General features: G+C 45.1%; 1 protein-coding gene across 2 annotated transcripts in view; it reads right to left on the reverse strand.

Annotated features, from left to right (window-relative positions):
• Rufy1 (RUN and FYVE domain containing 1) overlaps positions 1-17,608 on the reverse strand; it is a 50,492-nt gene that overhangs the window by 27,906 nt on the left and 4,978 nt on the right. Inside the window, exons 1-6 of one of the 2 annotated variants that reach the window (XM_037201613.1) lie at positions 8,065-8,192; positions 7,780-7,953; positions 6,504-6,621; positions 5,712-5,813; positions 3,405-3,528; positions 299-360 (exon numbers count right to left, since the gene is read on the reverse strand). In XM_037201613.1, the coding sequence (XP_037057508.1) occupies positions 299-360; positions 3,405-3,528; positions 5,712-5,813; positions 6,504-6,621; positions 7,780-7,953; positions 8,065-8,107 (623 nt within the window). In that variant the 5' untranslated portion in view covers positions 8,108-8,192. Of the gene's footprint in view, positions 1-298; positions 361-3,404; positions 3,529-5,711; positions 5,814-6,503; positions 6,622-7,779; positions 7,954-8,064; positions 8,193-17,608 lie in introns of those variants that run through there. The other variant, XM_028855000.2, reaches the window with a different exon arrangement.

Consider the following 17,608-nt stretch of genomic DNA (forward strand, 5'->3'; position numbering starts at 1 on the left):
ATATGCGTGCGTGCACACACGCACGCACGCACGCACGCACGCACACGTTTGGAAGGAAGTGACCACAGCAGCTTCCTATGGGGAGAGGAGTGAGACTAGGCTGGAATGGGCAGAGGAGGTGGTATGAAAAGGAACTTTCACATGCATGCTCTATTCCGAGCTCAACTCCTGAAACGGTGAGGATGCCATGAGATTCACCTCTTGTAACTAAACTAACTCAACAAAGCTAAAAGTGCAGAGCCAGACCAAGCCACCGTCCTGCCGGCTGGTGAGGAGCTACAAGCAACACAGTACTCACTCTCTGCCGCTGTCGAGATCCTGCACATCCTTCAGATAGAGGGAAAAGTCAATCACTCCAACCTGAGAGAATAAAGGCCACAGGCTTAGGTAAGACATGGCAGCCCTCATTCCCACAGACCTTGTAAGCCCTGAAATTCAGCACGGTCATTCTTCTACTGTACATGCATCCAAAGGAGGATTTTTTATTTTTATATTTTATTTATTTATTTATTTATTTATTTATTTATTTATTTATTTATTTATATTTTATTATTTATAAAGCAACGAAGGACAAAGGTTTTGGGGTACAAAAATACTTTTATACTTTTATTTTAATTTTTTCTTTCTTTCTTTCTTTTTTTTTTTTTTTGGTTTTGAGACAGGAGGGTTTCTCTGTGTAGCTTTGGAGCCTGTCCTGGAACTCAGTCTGTACACTAGGCTGTCCTCGAACTCACAGAGATCCGCCTGCCTCTGCCAGAGCTAGGGAAGTCGTGGATTTTTGAGAGGAACCTACAACCACCACTTTACTAAACCAGCATTAATACTGAACTACATTCTAACTATTTATCCTTATACCCACAGATGAGTGTAGTCCTTACCCTCATTAAAGAAAACTTCTCTTTGCAACAACTGGAGACCATTACAGAAAACCACAACCAATCAAAATGTAGAGCTGTGGAGCCCAGTCCCAACGGACACATCTGTAATACAACTCCCACCCTAAGGCTCAGGGATCATTGCCAAAGAGGGACAGAAGGATTTTAAGAGTCAGAGAGGGCAAGAGAAATGGCTCAGAGGTTAAGAGCACCAGTTGCTTATCCAGAGGCCATGAGTTCAATTCCCAGCAACCACATGGTGGCTCACAACCATCTGTAATGAGATCTGGTGCTCTCTTCTGACCTGCAGGCAGAACACTATATATCTATATAGTGTTTATATATATATATAAAACAAATAAATCTTTTTTTAAAAAAAAAAAAAAGAGTCAGAGAAAGCCAGGCGGTGGTGGCACACACCTTTAATCCCAGCACTTGGGAGGCAAAGCCAGGCAGATCTTTGTGAGTTCGAGGCCAGCCTGGTCTACAGAGTGAGTTCCAGGAAAGGCGCAAAGCTATACAGAGAAACCCTGTCTCGAAAAACAAAACAAAACAAAAACAGAGTCAGAGAAGCGGGGAGTTTGCTGTGAGGTTGTGTCTCCTCAGAATGTCTGGAGCTCTACTTAAGAAGTCTCATCAATGTGACAGCCTCAACATGAGCTGAACAAGGACAACAATAATAGACATGCTAATGAGCATGGGGGTTATGAAGAGGGGGAAGCCCATGAGGCTTCAGCCTACACAAAGAACTGCAGCCAACTAAGGAACACTGAGATCTGGAGAAAGTCTTCCTCAGGGAAGAGCATACCAGTTGGTTATCTAACACTAAATGATCAGCCCTCAAAACACACATACAAGTAACTTTATACAGACTGAGCAGGTTGTACTTATGTATTTAGGAATACACACACACGATTTTTTTTTTTAAGGGAATATAAACTTTCAAAGAAGAAACCCAACAAGTAAAGAGCCAACTTTGTGTTCTACTGAAGTGTATTAGAGAACAGGAGGGTGACCCTATGAGGGAGCATAATCCCTGGAGGGGGCAAAGGCCCACGGGAAACTCAGAACAGTTTCACACGTTAAGCAGAAACACATGATTTGGGGGTACAGGAAATGACACAATGACCAAGTAGGCCTTATTTTAGGAACACAGCAGCAGTACTGTTATGGGAAAGTCACACATTAACTGTTCTGTTTAAGTCAGGTGCCAACCAAACAAGACATCTGATGGCGTTCAAAGTCCACTTCTAATAAAAACACAAAGTAAATTAGAAAGCGAAAATAAAACAGTATATACATTTACCTTTCCTGGAGATATCCATCTGTCTGTCTATCTCTTTATCTACTGATCTACCTCTACATTTTTGGAGACCAAAGTCTCACTAAATGGTTCAGCCTGTCCTCAATCTTGCAACTCTCCTGCCCTGGTCCCCCAAGTACCTGGCTTCTCAGTATGTGCTACTCTGCCCAGCTTAGAACAGGACTTTTATTTTTATTAAATTTTTTTGTGTGTGTGGATGTGTGTAAGCTGTTGTCTGTGGTGTGTGCACATTAGTGTGTATGGATTCAGGGCCCCAGGTTGACGCTGGGTGTCTTCTGTTTGATTCTTTGGGCAGAGCCGACTATTTTATTAAAGGTATGTTATACAGGCTTCAGCCTAAGGATTAGAAAGAGGTGCTCAGAAGCCAGTGAGGCTCTTGAGAGCAGGCGGCGGGCTCACCTTTTTTTGAGGAGGGTCTCACTACCTTGCTGGCTCCAAACTCACTAGATCAGGCTTGCCTGGCACTTACAGAGATCCACCTTCCCTCTGCATCCCCAGTGCTGGTATTAAAGGCCTACACCACTACTCCCAGCCTCTCTTTATTTAAAAAAATGATACAATGTAAAGTTTAGTTTATTCTCTCTCTCTCTTTGAAAAAATCTATTGGGGGGGCGATATTTATATTTATTTGATGTGAATGGTTGTGCCTGCTTGTATATCTTGTATATCACATGCAGTGCCTGTGGAAGCCAGAGGAGGGCGTTGGCTCCCCTGGAACTGGAGTTGTTAGTGGCTATGTGGGTGCTGGGAACTAAACCTGATTCTCTGGAAGAGCAACCAGTGCTTTTAGCCATCTCTCCAGTCCCATCTCTTATTTTTTTTGAGACATGGTTTCATGTATCCCACACTGGCCTTGAACTTGGCTATGTACTGAGGATGACCTCCTGGCTCCACTTCCAGAGTGCCTGCCGGGATTACAGGCAGGCACCACCATGCCTGGTTTACGTGGAGTTAGGAACCAAACCTAAGGCCTTGTGTATGGTCCGCAAGCACTCTGCCAACTGAGCCACGTCCCGCTTCTGCCCACGTTACTTCTTCACTCTTCCGAGACAACCCCTTCCCACCTCCCCAGCACTGCAGTCTGCCCAACCTCTACCAAGGCCTCCTGCCTTCTGCCCCTTTCTTAGGTTCAGTGCATGTCTGCAGATTTCATGTAAAAAATCCCTGGCCTGATTCATTCCACCAAAGCCCAAATCCCATATTACCTGAGAGTCCAAGTCTTCTCCCTTTAAGCAGAGATTGGCATCCAGAACATTGAGTCCCACCAGCAGACCGACAATCACCATGCCCTCTTCCTCCATCATTAGTGCCTCGGGCTCATAGAACTCACTGTGAGAGACTGACATGTCAGGAAGCTGCTCAGAGACACATCACTCCTCACCCACCCGTCCTGCCCTGGCCTGCCTGGCTGCCACCTGGCTTCCAGCCCCACCCTGGAGCAAAGGCCCTCAGGGAGCTTCCTTCCTCCCACCACCTCGAGCACTTCCTCTTCTGCTGTAGTTGGATCCTAAGCGTCTCCAAAGGCCCATGTGGCACAGCTGCTCCCCAGTTTGATGCTGCTAAAACCATAAGTGGGGCCAACTGAGAGGTCGTTAGGTCTAGAGGTGTGCTCTGAAGGAAGGTGCGACCTTTTTCCTTTTCCTCTCCCTCTCTGTGACCAGGAAGCCAGCAGTTTTTAGTCTCCCTACCAAATGCCTCCCTCACAATCTGCTGCCTTGCCACAGGCACAAAGCAAGAGGACCAGCTATGGACTCAACTGTGAGCCAAACAAACCGTTTCTTTTTCTTTCATAGATGTACATGTGTTTTCGAGGAACCATGTATGTGGCTGTGCATGCATATGTGTGTGCATGTCAGAGGTCAACCTCAGGTGCCTCAGATGCTGTTCCTCAGATGTCTAACTTTAATATCATTTTTTCTATGTGTCTGTATGATATTTTCTCTGCATGAACAACAGTTTCCAAATCCAGTTTTGTAGTGGAGGTGCTGGGGATTGAACCTCACGCCTGCACAGCAAGCCGTTTAGATACTGAGACAGCTCTGGCTGATTCAAATCTGATTCTCTCAGGTTTTATGACAGCAACAGAAAGCTGCCAAGCTGCCTCCCAGGCTCCTCTGCTTCGATCTGGATCTCTGGATCTCGGTCCTTCTCATCCACTCTTGGCCACTGTCTTCCTGTCTTTCTGCTTTGTGTTCCTGTGTCTTCACTGGCTCCTCTCTGTACGTGGAACTTCTATCTCAAACATTAGGTCACCAGGGCTGGCCTGGGAGGTGGCAGTTCACAAAGGCACCTGCCAACAGCCTGACAACCTGTGTTGATCTCTGGAACCAACTGGAGAGAGAGTGTGTGTGTGTGTGTGTTGCACACCTTTAATCCCTGAACTCCTGAGGCTGATTTAAATTCTGAAATATCTGAGTCTAGGCCAAGATATAAAGGATATTTTTATCTGAACTGGATAAGAGAATTAACTCTAGAGATTTCTGCCATATCAATTTTCAGTCTAGAGAAAATCCCGTTTATAATGGCTTCTTGTTTATATAGCCATAAATATAAGGAATGAGTCAGTCGGGCGGGAGGGGGGAGAACAGGGGAATCCGTGGCTGATATGTAAAATTAAATTAAATTATAAAATAAAAAAATTAAATTAAAAAAATGAGTCAGTCAAAAATTTCAGTAATAGCCACTATTTAAGATTTTTTAAAATAATTTTTTTTTGTTTTTGTTTTTCTAGACAGGGTTTCTCTTTGTAGCTTTGGAGCCTATCCTGGAGCCTACACTTTGTAGAGCAACTGGCCTCAAACTCATAGAGATTTGCCTAGCTCTGCCTCCCGGGTGCTGGGATTAAAGGTGTGCGCCACCACGCCCGGCAACAAAAAAATAATTTTTAAAGTTTTATTTATTTTATATATATGGTGCTCTATCTGCATGTATGCTTGCATGCCAAAAGAGGGCATCAGATTCCATTACAGATGGTTGTAAGCCACCATGTGGTTGCTAGGAATTGAACTCAGGACCTTTAGAAGAACAGCCAATGCTCTTAACTGCTGAGCCAACTCTCCAGCCCTTAAGTTTTTACTAATGCTAAGAAACATACATTTTACAAACTGGATATGAAATCTTCAGCTAGATTATGTACCTATGTTCTCTTACAAAAAAAAAAAATCACCCACAGTCCCCAGTTCAAAAGTTATTTTATTCCTGTTATCATCCAGTCTAATAAGTACCATTTTATTGAAACTTAATTGAATGGGCTGCCAGTCAGTAAATTATAAGTATTGATATTTTGGGAGATTATCTTCAGAATTTCAAAATGAAGTCTCATTTACAATGAGAGTCTTGTTTATAATGCTTCTGAGATGTTAGGGCTCAACAAAGAAACACTTCAAGCCTCAGAGCACTGAGATTAGTAGTGATTTCGATCTTAGCTATGAATATCCGAGTTCCTCTATTTCACAAGGATCTACAGACGGTGCGGCAACTACAAAGTACAAGACAAACACAATGATGGGTACCTTAAGAGATGCTTATTGTCGATGAGGACTTTCAGATAATCTGCCAGTTTCTTCTGCATGAGAGCAAGATAAAGCCAAGCTCTGCCTCTTCCCACGGCTGTCCTAGAATTCAGAGAATCAGACCACTAAGGCATAATAACAGCAACAAATACAGAAGGAACTCAAATGAGCTGGGGGAGGGGTGTACACACACACACACACACACACACACACACACACACAGAGGTGGGGGGTCACATGGTAGTTTAGGGGTTAGAGAGGTACTGTGTGAGCAGAGAGAATGCTCACTGTACAAGTTAGGTACTTTTTGAATTTTGCACCACAGGCACTTCAAGTGTTCATGTCTCACAAGATTCTGAGGCACAGGCTCATATATGCAATTTGATATTTGTGCTAAAATACGTCGTAAGATGTACCACACTGGGCTGGAGACACAGCTGCAAGTTCCCTGGTTCCCACGCTCCACCTGATGTGGGTGCTGGAAACAAAACTCCAGTCCTCTGCAAGAGCAACAAGCACTCTTAACCGCTGAGCCACACCCATAGCCCCAACAACAGATTTAAACTATGTGAACCACGAGGCAGCCGCTGCCTTCACACTCAAGAGCAGGAGTCTGAGGCCCGGGAAGGCTCACGTCTTACTTAAGGTCATGTGAACCATGAGCAGCAGAGGCAGGATTAGAATCCAAGCCGAGCATGGATCCTGTTACAGTGTTCCAAATTAGAAAAGAACCGAGGGGAGGCAAACAGCAGAGTAAAAAGCAAACATTCAGGCAGCATTAGCACTTCTTACTTTAATTCCGGAAGATTCCTGACACTGGTGGCTATATCTGATGCTTCAGGGCAAAGTTTTTCCACCAGCTCCAACGGACCAAAGAAAGATTTGTTTTGGCCAATGAAACTCTTCTTAACTAAAAGAGAAAACAACAGTGTTAGTCATGAGAAGAGGGTGCAGTTTCTTCTGGGGCCCACAGGCTTTCTTCCAAAGGCCAAGCGCAGCTCCACAGCTCCACGCTCAAGTCTATGACCCAGCCTTTCGGACTAGGAGAGGCCACGGGACAAATCAGCTCTGCTTCCCTTTGACAGCATGGTTTCTCTGTTATCATGATCTGTTCTTCAGGAACTTGCTGCTTATGAACTGAAATCTGCCACATCTTGCCACCGCTGTCCTGGTGGCAGCATCAGTGATCAAATCCCAACTGTCACAGCCTCTTCCCTACTGAACTGCCACAGTGACTGAACTGCTTTTCCTAAATCCTCATTCCTTACCCTTATAACTTGTTCTCGATTTGGGAAGTTTTTTTCTTTCCTTTTTTTTAAAGATGCTAACCAAGTCACATTTCTCCCTCAAAGCCACTTAGAAGAAAATACAGTTCCCTGTCATGACCTCTTAAGGGCCTGCATGATCCAGCCCTCCCCGCTTCCTGGGTCTCACCTCCCATTCTTTCACTCCACACTCCCTGGCTACCAGGTGTCTGCCTCCAGCCAAGGTTGATCCGCTCAGGGCGTCTGCACCTTTGCCTCTGTTGGTTTTGTCTCTTGTGCTGGGGAAGTTGTGGGTCCAGATCTCTGCAGCGTTCTCTCTTCCTTAGGTCTCAGCTCACGTGTCACCCCTTCAGAAAGAACTTTTCTTCTTGCACCTGAACGTTCCCTGTCTTCATCTCTACCACCTCACTTGTTTTGCTCCCCCGAATCGGTAGCGGTTTGTAATTCTGTTTCTGTGTTCACTGTCTTGCCTTTAACACTATGTTCCCCGAGAACACGGACAGCCACGCGTGTTACTAGCGGTGCTCCTGCAGCGTGGCTAGTGCAGCCGCGGAACTGGACATGTGCTGGCGATGTGAAACATGGCCGATTTTAAACCTCACTATTAGAAAGTGCCTACCAGAGAACTAAGAATGGCCTCTGCGGCTTGCAGTGCCGTTTGTACCGAACAGCACTGCTCTCGATCACAGGGAATTTGTCTCTTCTGTGTGCTGCTCTCCTCTCTACACCCACCACAATGCTTGGCACTAGCGAGGGCAAAGACTTAGCCCACATTTCTATGCTCCTAAACGGCCCCGGCTCACCTTTCAGCCCATGTTTGAGGCAATGCTCCATCACTACAAAGAACTGCTGCAAGGGGGCATGGTCTGCATCCAGACTGCGTCCCAGACTAAGGGCAGACTGGAGTAAGACCTTAATGCTGAGTTTCATCATGTGCATCAGGTTGGCACGCTCCTCCATCATCTGGCCCTTGGAAGCTGTGGGCACAAGCAAGGACAGCTTCGTTAGTGGGCTGAGTGGGGTTTGGAGGTGGCAGGGGTTAGACTGGCGTGGCAGCGGGCCAGGGGCTTGCTCAGGTGAGGACGCACTGGCGGGAGGATATCCAGGGCTCGTAGTTAAGTCGCAGTCCATCTCTGCAGGCCACAGCTCCTGGGCAGCCTCCTGCACCTTGTGTGGAAGCAGAGACGGAGAGCCTCAGGCGGGATCTTTCCCAAGCGGCTCCTTGCGTTGCTAGGGCGATGACTCTAACAAGACTCGCCGCGATTGGTTTCTTCCCTGACCAATGAGAGGACGCAAAGTCTGGGCTGCTTTTCTCCTAAGCTAGAAGATGTACAGAGGAAGCGCCCCGCCCCTGACCACTCCTATTAGACAAGCCGGCTCAGGCCACGCCCACGGAGGAGGGCGGACATTATGCACCTTGGTTTACAGAGTTTGGGGATGTCCTTATATCCTGCCTACTATGCGTGCCTGCAGGAAAGCGTCCTCCCTTTTTTCCAGATCCCGAGCCTTCATCCACGACATGTGGCTTTTCTATGCATTCTATGTTTTGCACACACTTTAAAAAGTTTGTTAGAAATAACTACATTTCTATTTCTACTATATTCGTCTTGTCACTTGGTTTGGAGAGGAAGAGTCTTTCTAGAGTTAGTACAGGTGCTTACAGGATGTTCGCTTAAGCCCTGGAAAATGACATCCTAGAGTTAAAAAGTTTAGACTCCGGTCCTGGAGAGATGGCTGTGCGGTTATGAACCTGTACGGCTCTTTCAGAGGACCCAGGCCTACCACTCAGGCTCCCAATCAACTGTAGGTCCAGCTCCAGGGCATCCTGCACCGTTTTCTGGACTCTGCAGGCACAGGCACTTACCCACCTTCCCCCATACACATATAATTAAAAATAAAAACAAACCTTAAAAAAGTTAGACTCCAAACTAAAAGCCCCGCAGGTGTACTAGCTGCAGGGTGAAGGGGTCTGCCCGTGGTATGCTTCTGGCTCTGGGCCTGGGCCACCCTTCAATCTTGTCCTTTGGGGCAGCAGATCCTAGCCTGTTTGCAGCTGTCTGCTTGCTTACTATCAGGTCAGCAACTTTCCAGTCTGTTGCCTCCTGGTGTTTTTTTTTTTTTTTTTCTTCCCTGCAAACTACTTGCTCAATCTTTAAATTTTTGTGGGGAGGTTTTGCCCTTATTGTTGATATGTAAATTCTGGATGGGAGCACTGATGAGGGTACAGAATTAAAAGAGAATATGCAGGTGCCATTTAAATGAAGATGAGGACATGACCACTCCTAGGTATAGTTGAAGGTTTTTGTGTGGATATGAGGGAGAGTACAGCCAGAGGCATCTGAAAGAGTCCAGACTGAACATGGCCAGTAGAATAAAGGGCCATGAGAGGAGAGGGAGGGAACACAGAGTTGAAGAGAGGAGCCGAGGACCCAGAGTGGAGCCAAGGGGGAAGACAAGATGGAAAGTAGCCAAATGGTTGAGTTAAATAGGAAAGAGAAGCTGGGAGAGGGAGAGGTTTAGGGTAGAGGTGGGGCATGCCAGCCAGGACTCTGTAAGAGACACTTGACAGTAGGGAATGAGAGAGTCCAGGGGCTAGCACAGACCCTGATATGGTGATAGACACCACAGGCATGGGTAAATGGAAGAGCTGATGTCACTTTTGCCAGGCTGAGGAGATGACTCCTTTTAGCAAGCAGGAACTATCTTCTTAAGTGTCTGAGGGAATGCTGCCTTTTGTCTAAATGCCAGGCTTTGGGGAAAGGGATTTCTTTGGACTTAATACCACTTAATACATATATAGAAACTAAACAATAGTTAAATCTAAAAGACAGGTTTATAACTTCAAATTTATAATAAAGATTAAGACTGCAATGGGGATAAAATTTCTAAATTCTTTTGACAAAATACAAGAAGTCTAGAGAGGGTTGCTGGATCTCACAGTCTCAACATTTCATCTTGGCTTTGGGAAGGAAGAAGTGGGTTAAGTAAAGCATTTGGATAGGAGTGGTAGTTATTTTTAAATACTTTAAAAAGGACTTGAGAAAATCCTATTAATTAAATGTTTACATTATAAAGAGATTAGAAGAAAATTATAAAATGAGAAAAAACAAGAAAAAGGGGGGATTTATTCAAGAAAAAACATGAATATATCATAATCATAGAAAGTCTATAAAATTTATTTACTTATTTGGTTTTTTGAGACAGTTTCTCTGTATAGCCCAGGCTGTCCTGGATCTTGCTCTGTAGACCAGGATGGACTTAACTAAGAAGAGATCTGCCTGCCTCTGCCTCCTGAGTGCTGGGATTAAAGTTGTGTACCACCACACCAGGGCCCTGAGGTCTTTCAGTGAGGGTATTTTGAGACCTCAGGTTTCACGTACATTCTTCCCTTCCTTTATAAAGGCAAGTGATCCCTGAGTCCAGTAGTTTGTTTCAATGCAGTGACATCAGGGGCAAAAGACTTTTGATTAAAAAAAAAATATTGCATTGACAAAAGGATAACGAAATAAGCAACATTTAGATAATTTTGGGTTTTCTGGGTTAAACAAGGTGTGCAAATGGAAGACTAACAAGTATAATTACCAGTTGGTAAGTCTTGGTGGAATTTTATTTATTTATTTATTTATTTATTTATTTATTTGGTATTTCTCAGAAGTTTGTGGAGACCCACAGAGGTTTCCTAATGAGATCTGAGCTTGCTTTACCCAGCAGGGCTGCATAAGGGGATGATTTGACCACAGGCATGGTTACCAGGTGTTTGGAAGGGTCTGCACTTGGCTGTGCAGTGTGCTTTGATCAAGCAAGGAGAGGTCTTTTGCCCCACACCTTGGCATTGTTATAAACAGTCCTTTTGAAGAGACAGAAGGGGCTCGTGGATTTTGATCCAGGTCCACCCGAAGCTATCCTTGTTTCTGTCTGTCTTTTCTTTACTATCTTTCTATTTGAAAAGTTTCTTATTCCTCTCTCCTCCTCATAGGAACTTTAAAAGGTGGGAGCTGGCCTCCCACAGAAGTTGAGACATTCTTTGTTTTTTTTTTTTTTTTTTTTTTTTTTTTTTTTTTTTTTTTTTTTTTTTTTGTAGCTGTCCTCACAGAATGTTTGTTTTTTAGACATTCTTTTTTTTTTTAAAGCATTTTTAAAGGTTTATTTTTATGCCATGTATGGGTATTTTGTCTGCATGTATGTATGTGTCCCACATGTGCCTGGTGCCCATGGAGGTCAGAAGAGGGTATCTCATACATAGCCTTGGACTGGAGTTACAGACAGTTATAAGCCTTCGTGTGGGTGCCAGGAACCAAAGAGTCCTCTGAAAGAGCAGCCAGGATGCTTAACCACCAAGCCACTGCTCCAGCCCACGGTTTTGTTTAAGGTCAGTATCCAAACCCGCATGGTAAGACAGCTCAGTATGCTAAAGTGTCTGAGCTCTGGTCTATTCCCAGGACACACATGGTGGAAGGAGAGAACCAACTCCTTCAAGCTGGCCTCTGATCTCCAGCGCACGGCCTCCACACCGCATGTATGAGAATGCACACAAAATAGGAAACAGGTAAAGTCAATATGACCTTGAACTTCTGATCCTTTCTGCCTTTACCTTGTAAAGGCTGAGATTACTGGCATGTGCTACCATCCCCATTTACCTTGTGCTGGGTATTGAATCCAAGGTCTGGTGCATACCAGGCAAGCACTCTGCCACTGAGCTACACCCCAGCTTCATGGTCTGCTAATGTGGGGCAGTGTTATCCTGCACTGAACCAAAAGCAGGCACAATCCTGGGCTTTCTGGATTTTTGGAAATGTTCTCTTCTTGTTTTTACAGCTGACTTAATCACTAAAGTGAAGGGGGAAAGCTAGCCTGTGGGAAGTGGGAGGTCAGAGCCCAAAACCAGTCTTGTCTACATAGCAAGTTTGAGGCCAGATTGGATTACAGGAGACTGTCTAAAAAAGCAAAGAAAACCAAACAAAAACCATGGACAAGAACAGGCTGACAAGCTGGGCGGTGGTGGCACACGCCTTTAATCCCAGCACTCGGGAGGCAGAGGCAGGCGGATCTCTGTGAGTTCGAGGCCAGCCTGGGCTACAGAATGAGTTCCAGGAAAGGCGCAAAGCTACACAGAGAAACCCTGTCTGGGGGTTGGGGGGGAGAGAACAGGCTGACAAAGTTTACACCGTGACCTGATGAGACAGACACAGTGAGATAACTTTTTCCAGACCATCTGCCACTATTCTGCCTAGTATATATAGCTTTCAACTCCTGGCTCTGCTAGCCTCTTGCCCCAGCCTGTGAATAGCTAAGACTCCCTCCAGCCCTATCTAAATAATTGTGAATTAAAGACTGCCGGAATGGGCATTGTTACTCATCCTTTAGACAGTTTCACTCTAAAAAGCAAGATGTGCCTTTTGGTATATCCAGTGTGTATGAAAGCACCGAGTTGAGAGAGGAAAGCTGGAGAGCCATGTGCAAAGACACTTGGAAAGATTCAATAGTCCATATGAGTACTCATGCACACAAGCATGTGTAAGAAAAATCCCAACTTAAATAAGACAACTATGCATCCGAGCCCATGTGGGAGATTTTAAAACAAAGCATCCACAACATACCACAGCAATTTCTTTTTCCTTCTCTCTCCTCTGTCTCTGTCCATCTCTGTCTCCCTGTCTCTCTCTGTCTCCATCTGTCTCTGTCTCTCTCCCTCCCTCCCCTCCCCTTCCCATCTGGGATGGATGGCTCAGAGGTTAAGAGCACTGACTGCTCTTCCAGAGGTCCTGAGTTCAATTCCCAGCATCATGACCATCGATAATGAGATCTGATGCTCTCTTCTGGCCTGCAGGGAAACATGCAGACAGAACACTGTATACATAATAAAAAAAATAAAACGAGTCCTGCTACCATTCAACTTCTGCTCCTAAACTTGCCATTCTCACCATCGAGTGCGTGGCCATGGCAACAGTGACAGGGCGGGTCATCGGGGGCCTGGCCTGTGGTGCTGGCCACTGTCTTGCCTTGTCCCTGTTTCTCCGAGGCCTTAGTAGAGTGTGTGGCTTATGAGCTGATGGCTTCAAACATGGCTGACCTGTGTCACACACCCCAACCTAGCAGCTCCTCCAACTGTGACCCGTAAGAAGCCATGCGCATATTTTGCCACATTCTGCGGCTGTTATTACTTAATACTTTTATTGAATTGGTTAATTTCAAAACCCCACATTGTTACACTTCACATGAGAAGTTACCTAAGGAGAGAGGTAGTTCTATGTTGTGACTAGCAGCATAACATGGGCTTGAGAGATACACTGTCTTGGTCCAAGTTTCCCTCTTTAAATGATGGGATAACAGGACTGGCAAGATGGCTCAGTGGGTAAAGGTGTGAGCTGCCAGGCCTTAGCACCTGAGCTCAAGACCCAACCCGCAAGATGGAAGGAGAAAACTCCTGGAAACTGTCCTCTGACTTCCACATGCAGATCACACACACACACACACACACACACACACACACACACACACACACACTCTCACTAAATAAATAAAATGTAATAAAACTGGATGAGGATAATAGTAACTATCACCTGGGTCCACTACACAATTCATAAAGCCCATGTAAAATCTGGGCCTGGACCAAAGCACCAATGTCCATCTTCCCTTCCCATAGATGGGCTTCCCATAGGGACGGTGGGTGACAGTCTCCTCCTCAGTGGCTTGGCTAGTGTGCTGTGGTTCCACCCTGCCCTGAAATTCAGAGGGCTCAGAGGGCTCTGTCCCTACAACCTTGCTGGCCACTCATGGCTACAGTGGAGTTGAGGAGTGTGAGGGAGAAGTTTGGAAGTTTTTGAGAAGGCAGACGGGGATCTGGCATGAGCATGGCTCCAAGTGCCCCTGCCATGCTCCCTGGTCTCAGCGGTAGTTCCCGCCAGGCACAGGAGTTACGTCATCACCTGTCACCAGGTGCCTTTCACGTCAGCTATGCGACATGTGTGCCCCTTAAAAGTGTCCGCCAGGCACAGCTCTCTCCTTTATCTCTCTTATCCATCTTCCTTTTCTTTCCTCTCTTGCCTTCTTGTCTCCCACTCTCCTCTTCCCTGTTCTGTCTGTCTGCCTCTCTCACCCCCCTCCCCCAGCCGGCCTTTCACTCCTCACCACACCCCTCACCCCCCATAAACCTCTCGCACTAACCCTGTCGCACCTGGAGGTCTTGCTTAGTGGCGTACCTCAGCAGGGCCTGTGGAAAGGTTCCCACTTTGCCCGCCTTTCTTTCCTTTTTTTTTTTTTTTTTAATCCTTTCACTCAGGACACTTCATTATAAAACACACTTCATTCAGAGCTGGAGAGCTGGTTCATCAATTAAGAGTGTGTGCTGGTCTTTCAGAGGATCTGAGTTTGGTTCCCAGAACCCACATAAGGCACCTCACTCCAGCTCCAGGGGATCCGATGCCCTCTTCTGGCCTCTGCAAGCACCTACACTTATGGTATGAACATACATATATGTATAAAAAATTAATTAACCCCCCCCCCCACAAATTCAAGGAAAGTATTATTGTATAATTCTTTTTTTGGAGGGGGAAACGACAGGAGTCTCACTATGTAGGCCAAGCTAGCCTCAAACTTACGGTAATTCTCCTGCCTCAATCTTTCTAGTGCTAGTATTACAGGAGTGAGACATGACACCTTGCTGAAAAAAATCACCATCAACTCCAAGCACGGGGCTTCTTTAAGCCTTGCCCTTGGGCCGCAGTAGCTGCGTTGAATACACACACATGAAGCCAGCCCTACTACCGCCCAGGCTCTTGTGGAACCGGAGTCAAAAGGACGGGGACGGCATGAATATGCTCTGACACTATTGTGGCATTCGTAAGTGCACTGTTAAGTGTTGTTTACTCTTTAAATCATTGTCCTAAAAGGAAAACAGGACCTTTCCAGATACACACTTGTTCATCAGATATTGGTTATCTATGAGTGTGGAGAGGCACAGACACATTTTATCAATGAACAGTAGGAGCTATAGAACAGCGCTTCCGTCAACGACTGACCAAGTACAAGACTACAAGGGAACAGAAGAATTCCCATGGCCTGTGACCTCATTCCAGTTGTGTTGTGGGATATTTGATCACAATGTGAACCCCTAGATTGCATTAAATAAAATCAGCCATAGGTTGAGAGGCAGAACAAACAACCAGTTGATTGGAAGTAACCATAGAGTGTGAGCGGAAGTCAGAGGTTGGAGAAAGAGAGGCACAAGAAGTAGGAGGGAGGAACATCTGGTTGGGGGAGTTTTGTTTTCAGACAGAGTAGGAGAGAGTCTCCTTCGACTGCAGATGAGGAAGGTCACCCAGTTGCTTTCTCTGCCTCTCTGAGCTAGCAGGTTTTTAGTCCAGCACCTGGCACCCAAGTCTTTATTGGTAAAATAAAAGGATAGAGACTTAGTCAAAACAACATTTGTCTCCCTGTGGGGAGGCAGCTGAAGCAGGGGTGGGGTGCCAAGGCTCCCCTGGCCTGCGGCCTCAGCAGGGAGGGAGGCTGCGCCGGCCAGGCGGCTGTGGAGACAGCAGCTGAGGCAGCAGTAGATCAGGTGCAGCCATCTTCCAGCAGATATAAAAACAACACTGTTGCAAAACTGCATTCCTCATGCACCGTGGGACCGGCCTGTAAACAAACCTGCTGGACCGCTGGAGGTGCAGAGTACAGCCCACAGTCAAGGACGGTAACAGAAATCTGGTAGGGGTAAGTCACAGTTACTGGCTCATGCGCTTACTATAGTACACTTTTTATCATTATTGTAGTACGTACTCCTTCTACACTTAAAAAGTAAACTGTGAAATGCGATGGGCCAGCCTGTCTCCACTTTAAGATTGAAAACCATCTTCTTACAAGATCAAATAAGTTCATTCTCATTTTCTGTAAAACTTGGGTTTGACCATGTCTGGACCCATTTTCTGGAAATTTGACATGTTCCACACCCTATACCCTGACCTCCACCCGGAAAAGATGTTCTGCCAAATAATCTTGAGCTGTTCTGTCAAGTTCCTACGTAACCAAAAACCCTCGGGAATCCCTTAGCCTTGTAGTTTGGGGGCTAATATAAAACCCACCTTTTCCTATGTTTGATGCTCAAACCCCACTTTAGGGAGATAGCCCTGTCTGACAGAAAATAGAGCTTGTATAATTTGAACAAAGAATTCAGGTAATGATCTTTACTCTTGTTTGGTGGGATTAACAAATGTTACACACAGGGTACTGTTGAATATTCCTTTACACTGTGTGATTATTTGTTGCCGTGATTGGTTTAATAAAGAAGCTGACTGGCCAATAGCTCGACAGGATAAGGGTAGGGGGAGAGCCAAACAGAGAATTCTGGGAAGAAGGGCAGAGTCAGAGGAGTCACCAACAGCTGCAGAGAGAAGCAAGATGGGCATGTTGAACTGAGAAAAGGTACCAAGCCATGTGGCAAAGCATAGATAAGAAATATGGGTTAATTTAAATATGAGTCAGCTAGTAACAAGCCTGAGCTATCGACTGAGCATTTACAATTAATATTCTTCTTCTTGTCGGTTATTTGGAAACTGGTGGGAGGGAAAGAAAAGTCTGCCGGAATTTCTGCATGGAACCTGACAAGACTTGAGGGAAGGTTCTAAAACGTGCAGTGATGGAGCCAAATGCAGCTTCCTAGTCTTGTGTCTCTGATGTGAGCCACAGTACAGAGATGTTAGCAGCTGCCTGAAGGCTTGAGCCGCCAGCATGAGCTGAACACTGGGTGGTGGGTTTGGGGATATGATCACACAGACAGAAAAGGTTACAGATATGCAATAAAGACAGATCAGACAGAAAAAAAATCTAAATGGGTCACAGTGTGTTTAAAAATATAGATAGGCTTGGGAGAAAAAAGAGAAAGGACATATAAAAGTTAGTTTAAAGTAATAAAGTCCTTATAAAGGGAGTAAAGTAATAAAAACCAAAAAAGCCATGTAAAGATGTGAAATACACAGAGAGCCTGTATGTTATTGTGTTGTCTTTAAATTTTTTGGCTGCTAAGAGACACTGGATTATAAAAACTGCTAGATTAAACCAACCTATAAATTTTAAAAATTTCTTGACTTCAAAATTTAAGAAAAAAGGTGTGTTGCTTTAGGGGAGAGGTAATGCTTTTATCTCCACAGGAAATGAGAAGCTATGGATTCATTCTGGGTTAAAGAAAATCAGGTTTGATTGGGGAAGACCCCTTGAAGTCCTGGCTACAGACATTAAAAAAAAATAAACTTAAAAGAACCACAAGACACATAATGTATATTTTACCTGCTCAAACATAAAAAAAACTTTAACTGACTTGTAAACACCACATATTTTATAGCTGTAATATATGTTACCTTTAAACATTTATTCATTTCAGAACAAGAGGACCAAACACCAATAAAAATGGATGGCCCAGGTGATCCAGCATTTCAAAAGGCCTCTGTTAAAGTCTCCTCAAAATCTGCACCCAAATCAGCTTCAAGGCTGCTGGCTGAGATGGTTCAACCTCACAGACTACTCCAGCCAGGACTTCATTATTATTCCAACTTTCTCAAGGTTCCCCCAAAGATACCAGTGCCCACACACAATAGGAAATAGTCTATAGAACAATGCTCACATTCCCAAAAATATTGGTTA

The sequence above is a fragment of the Peromyscus leucopus genome, chromosome 8b, assembly GCF_004664715.2.
Source record: "Peromyscus leucopus breed LL Stock chromosome 8b, UCI_PerLeu_2.1, whole genome shotgun sequence".
Lineage (NCBI taxonomy): Eukaryota > Metazoa > Chordata > Mammalia > Rodentia > Cricetidae > Peromyscus > Peromyscus leucopus.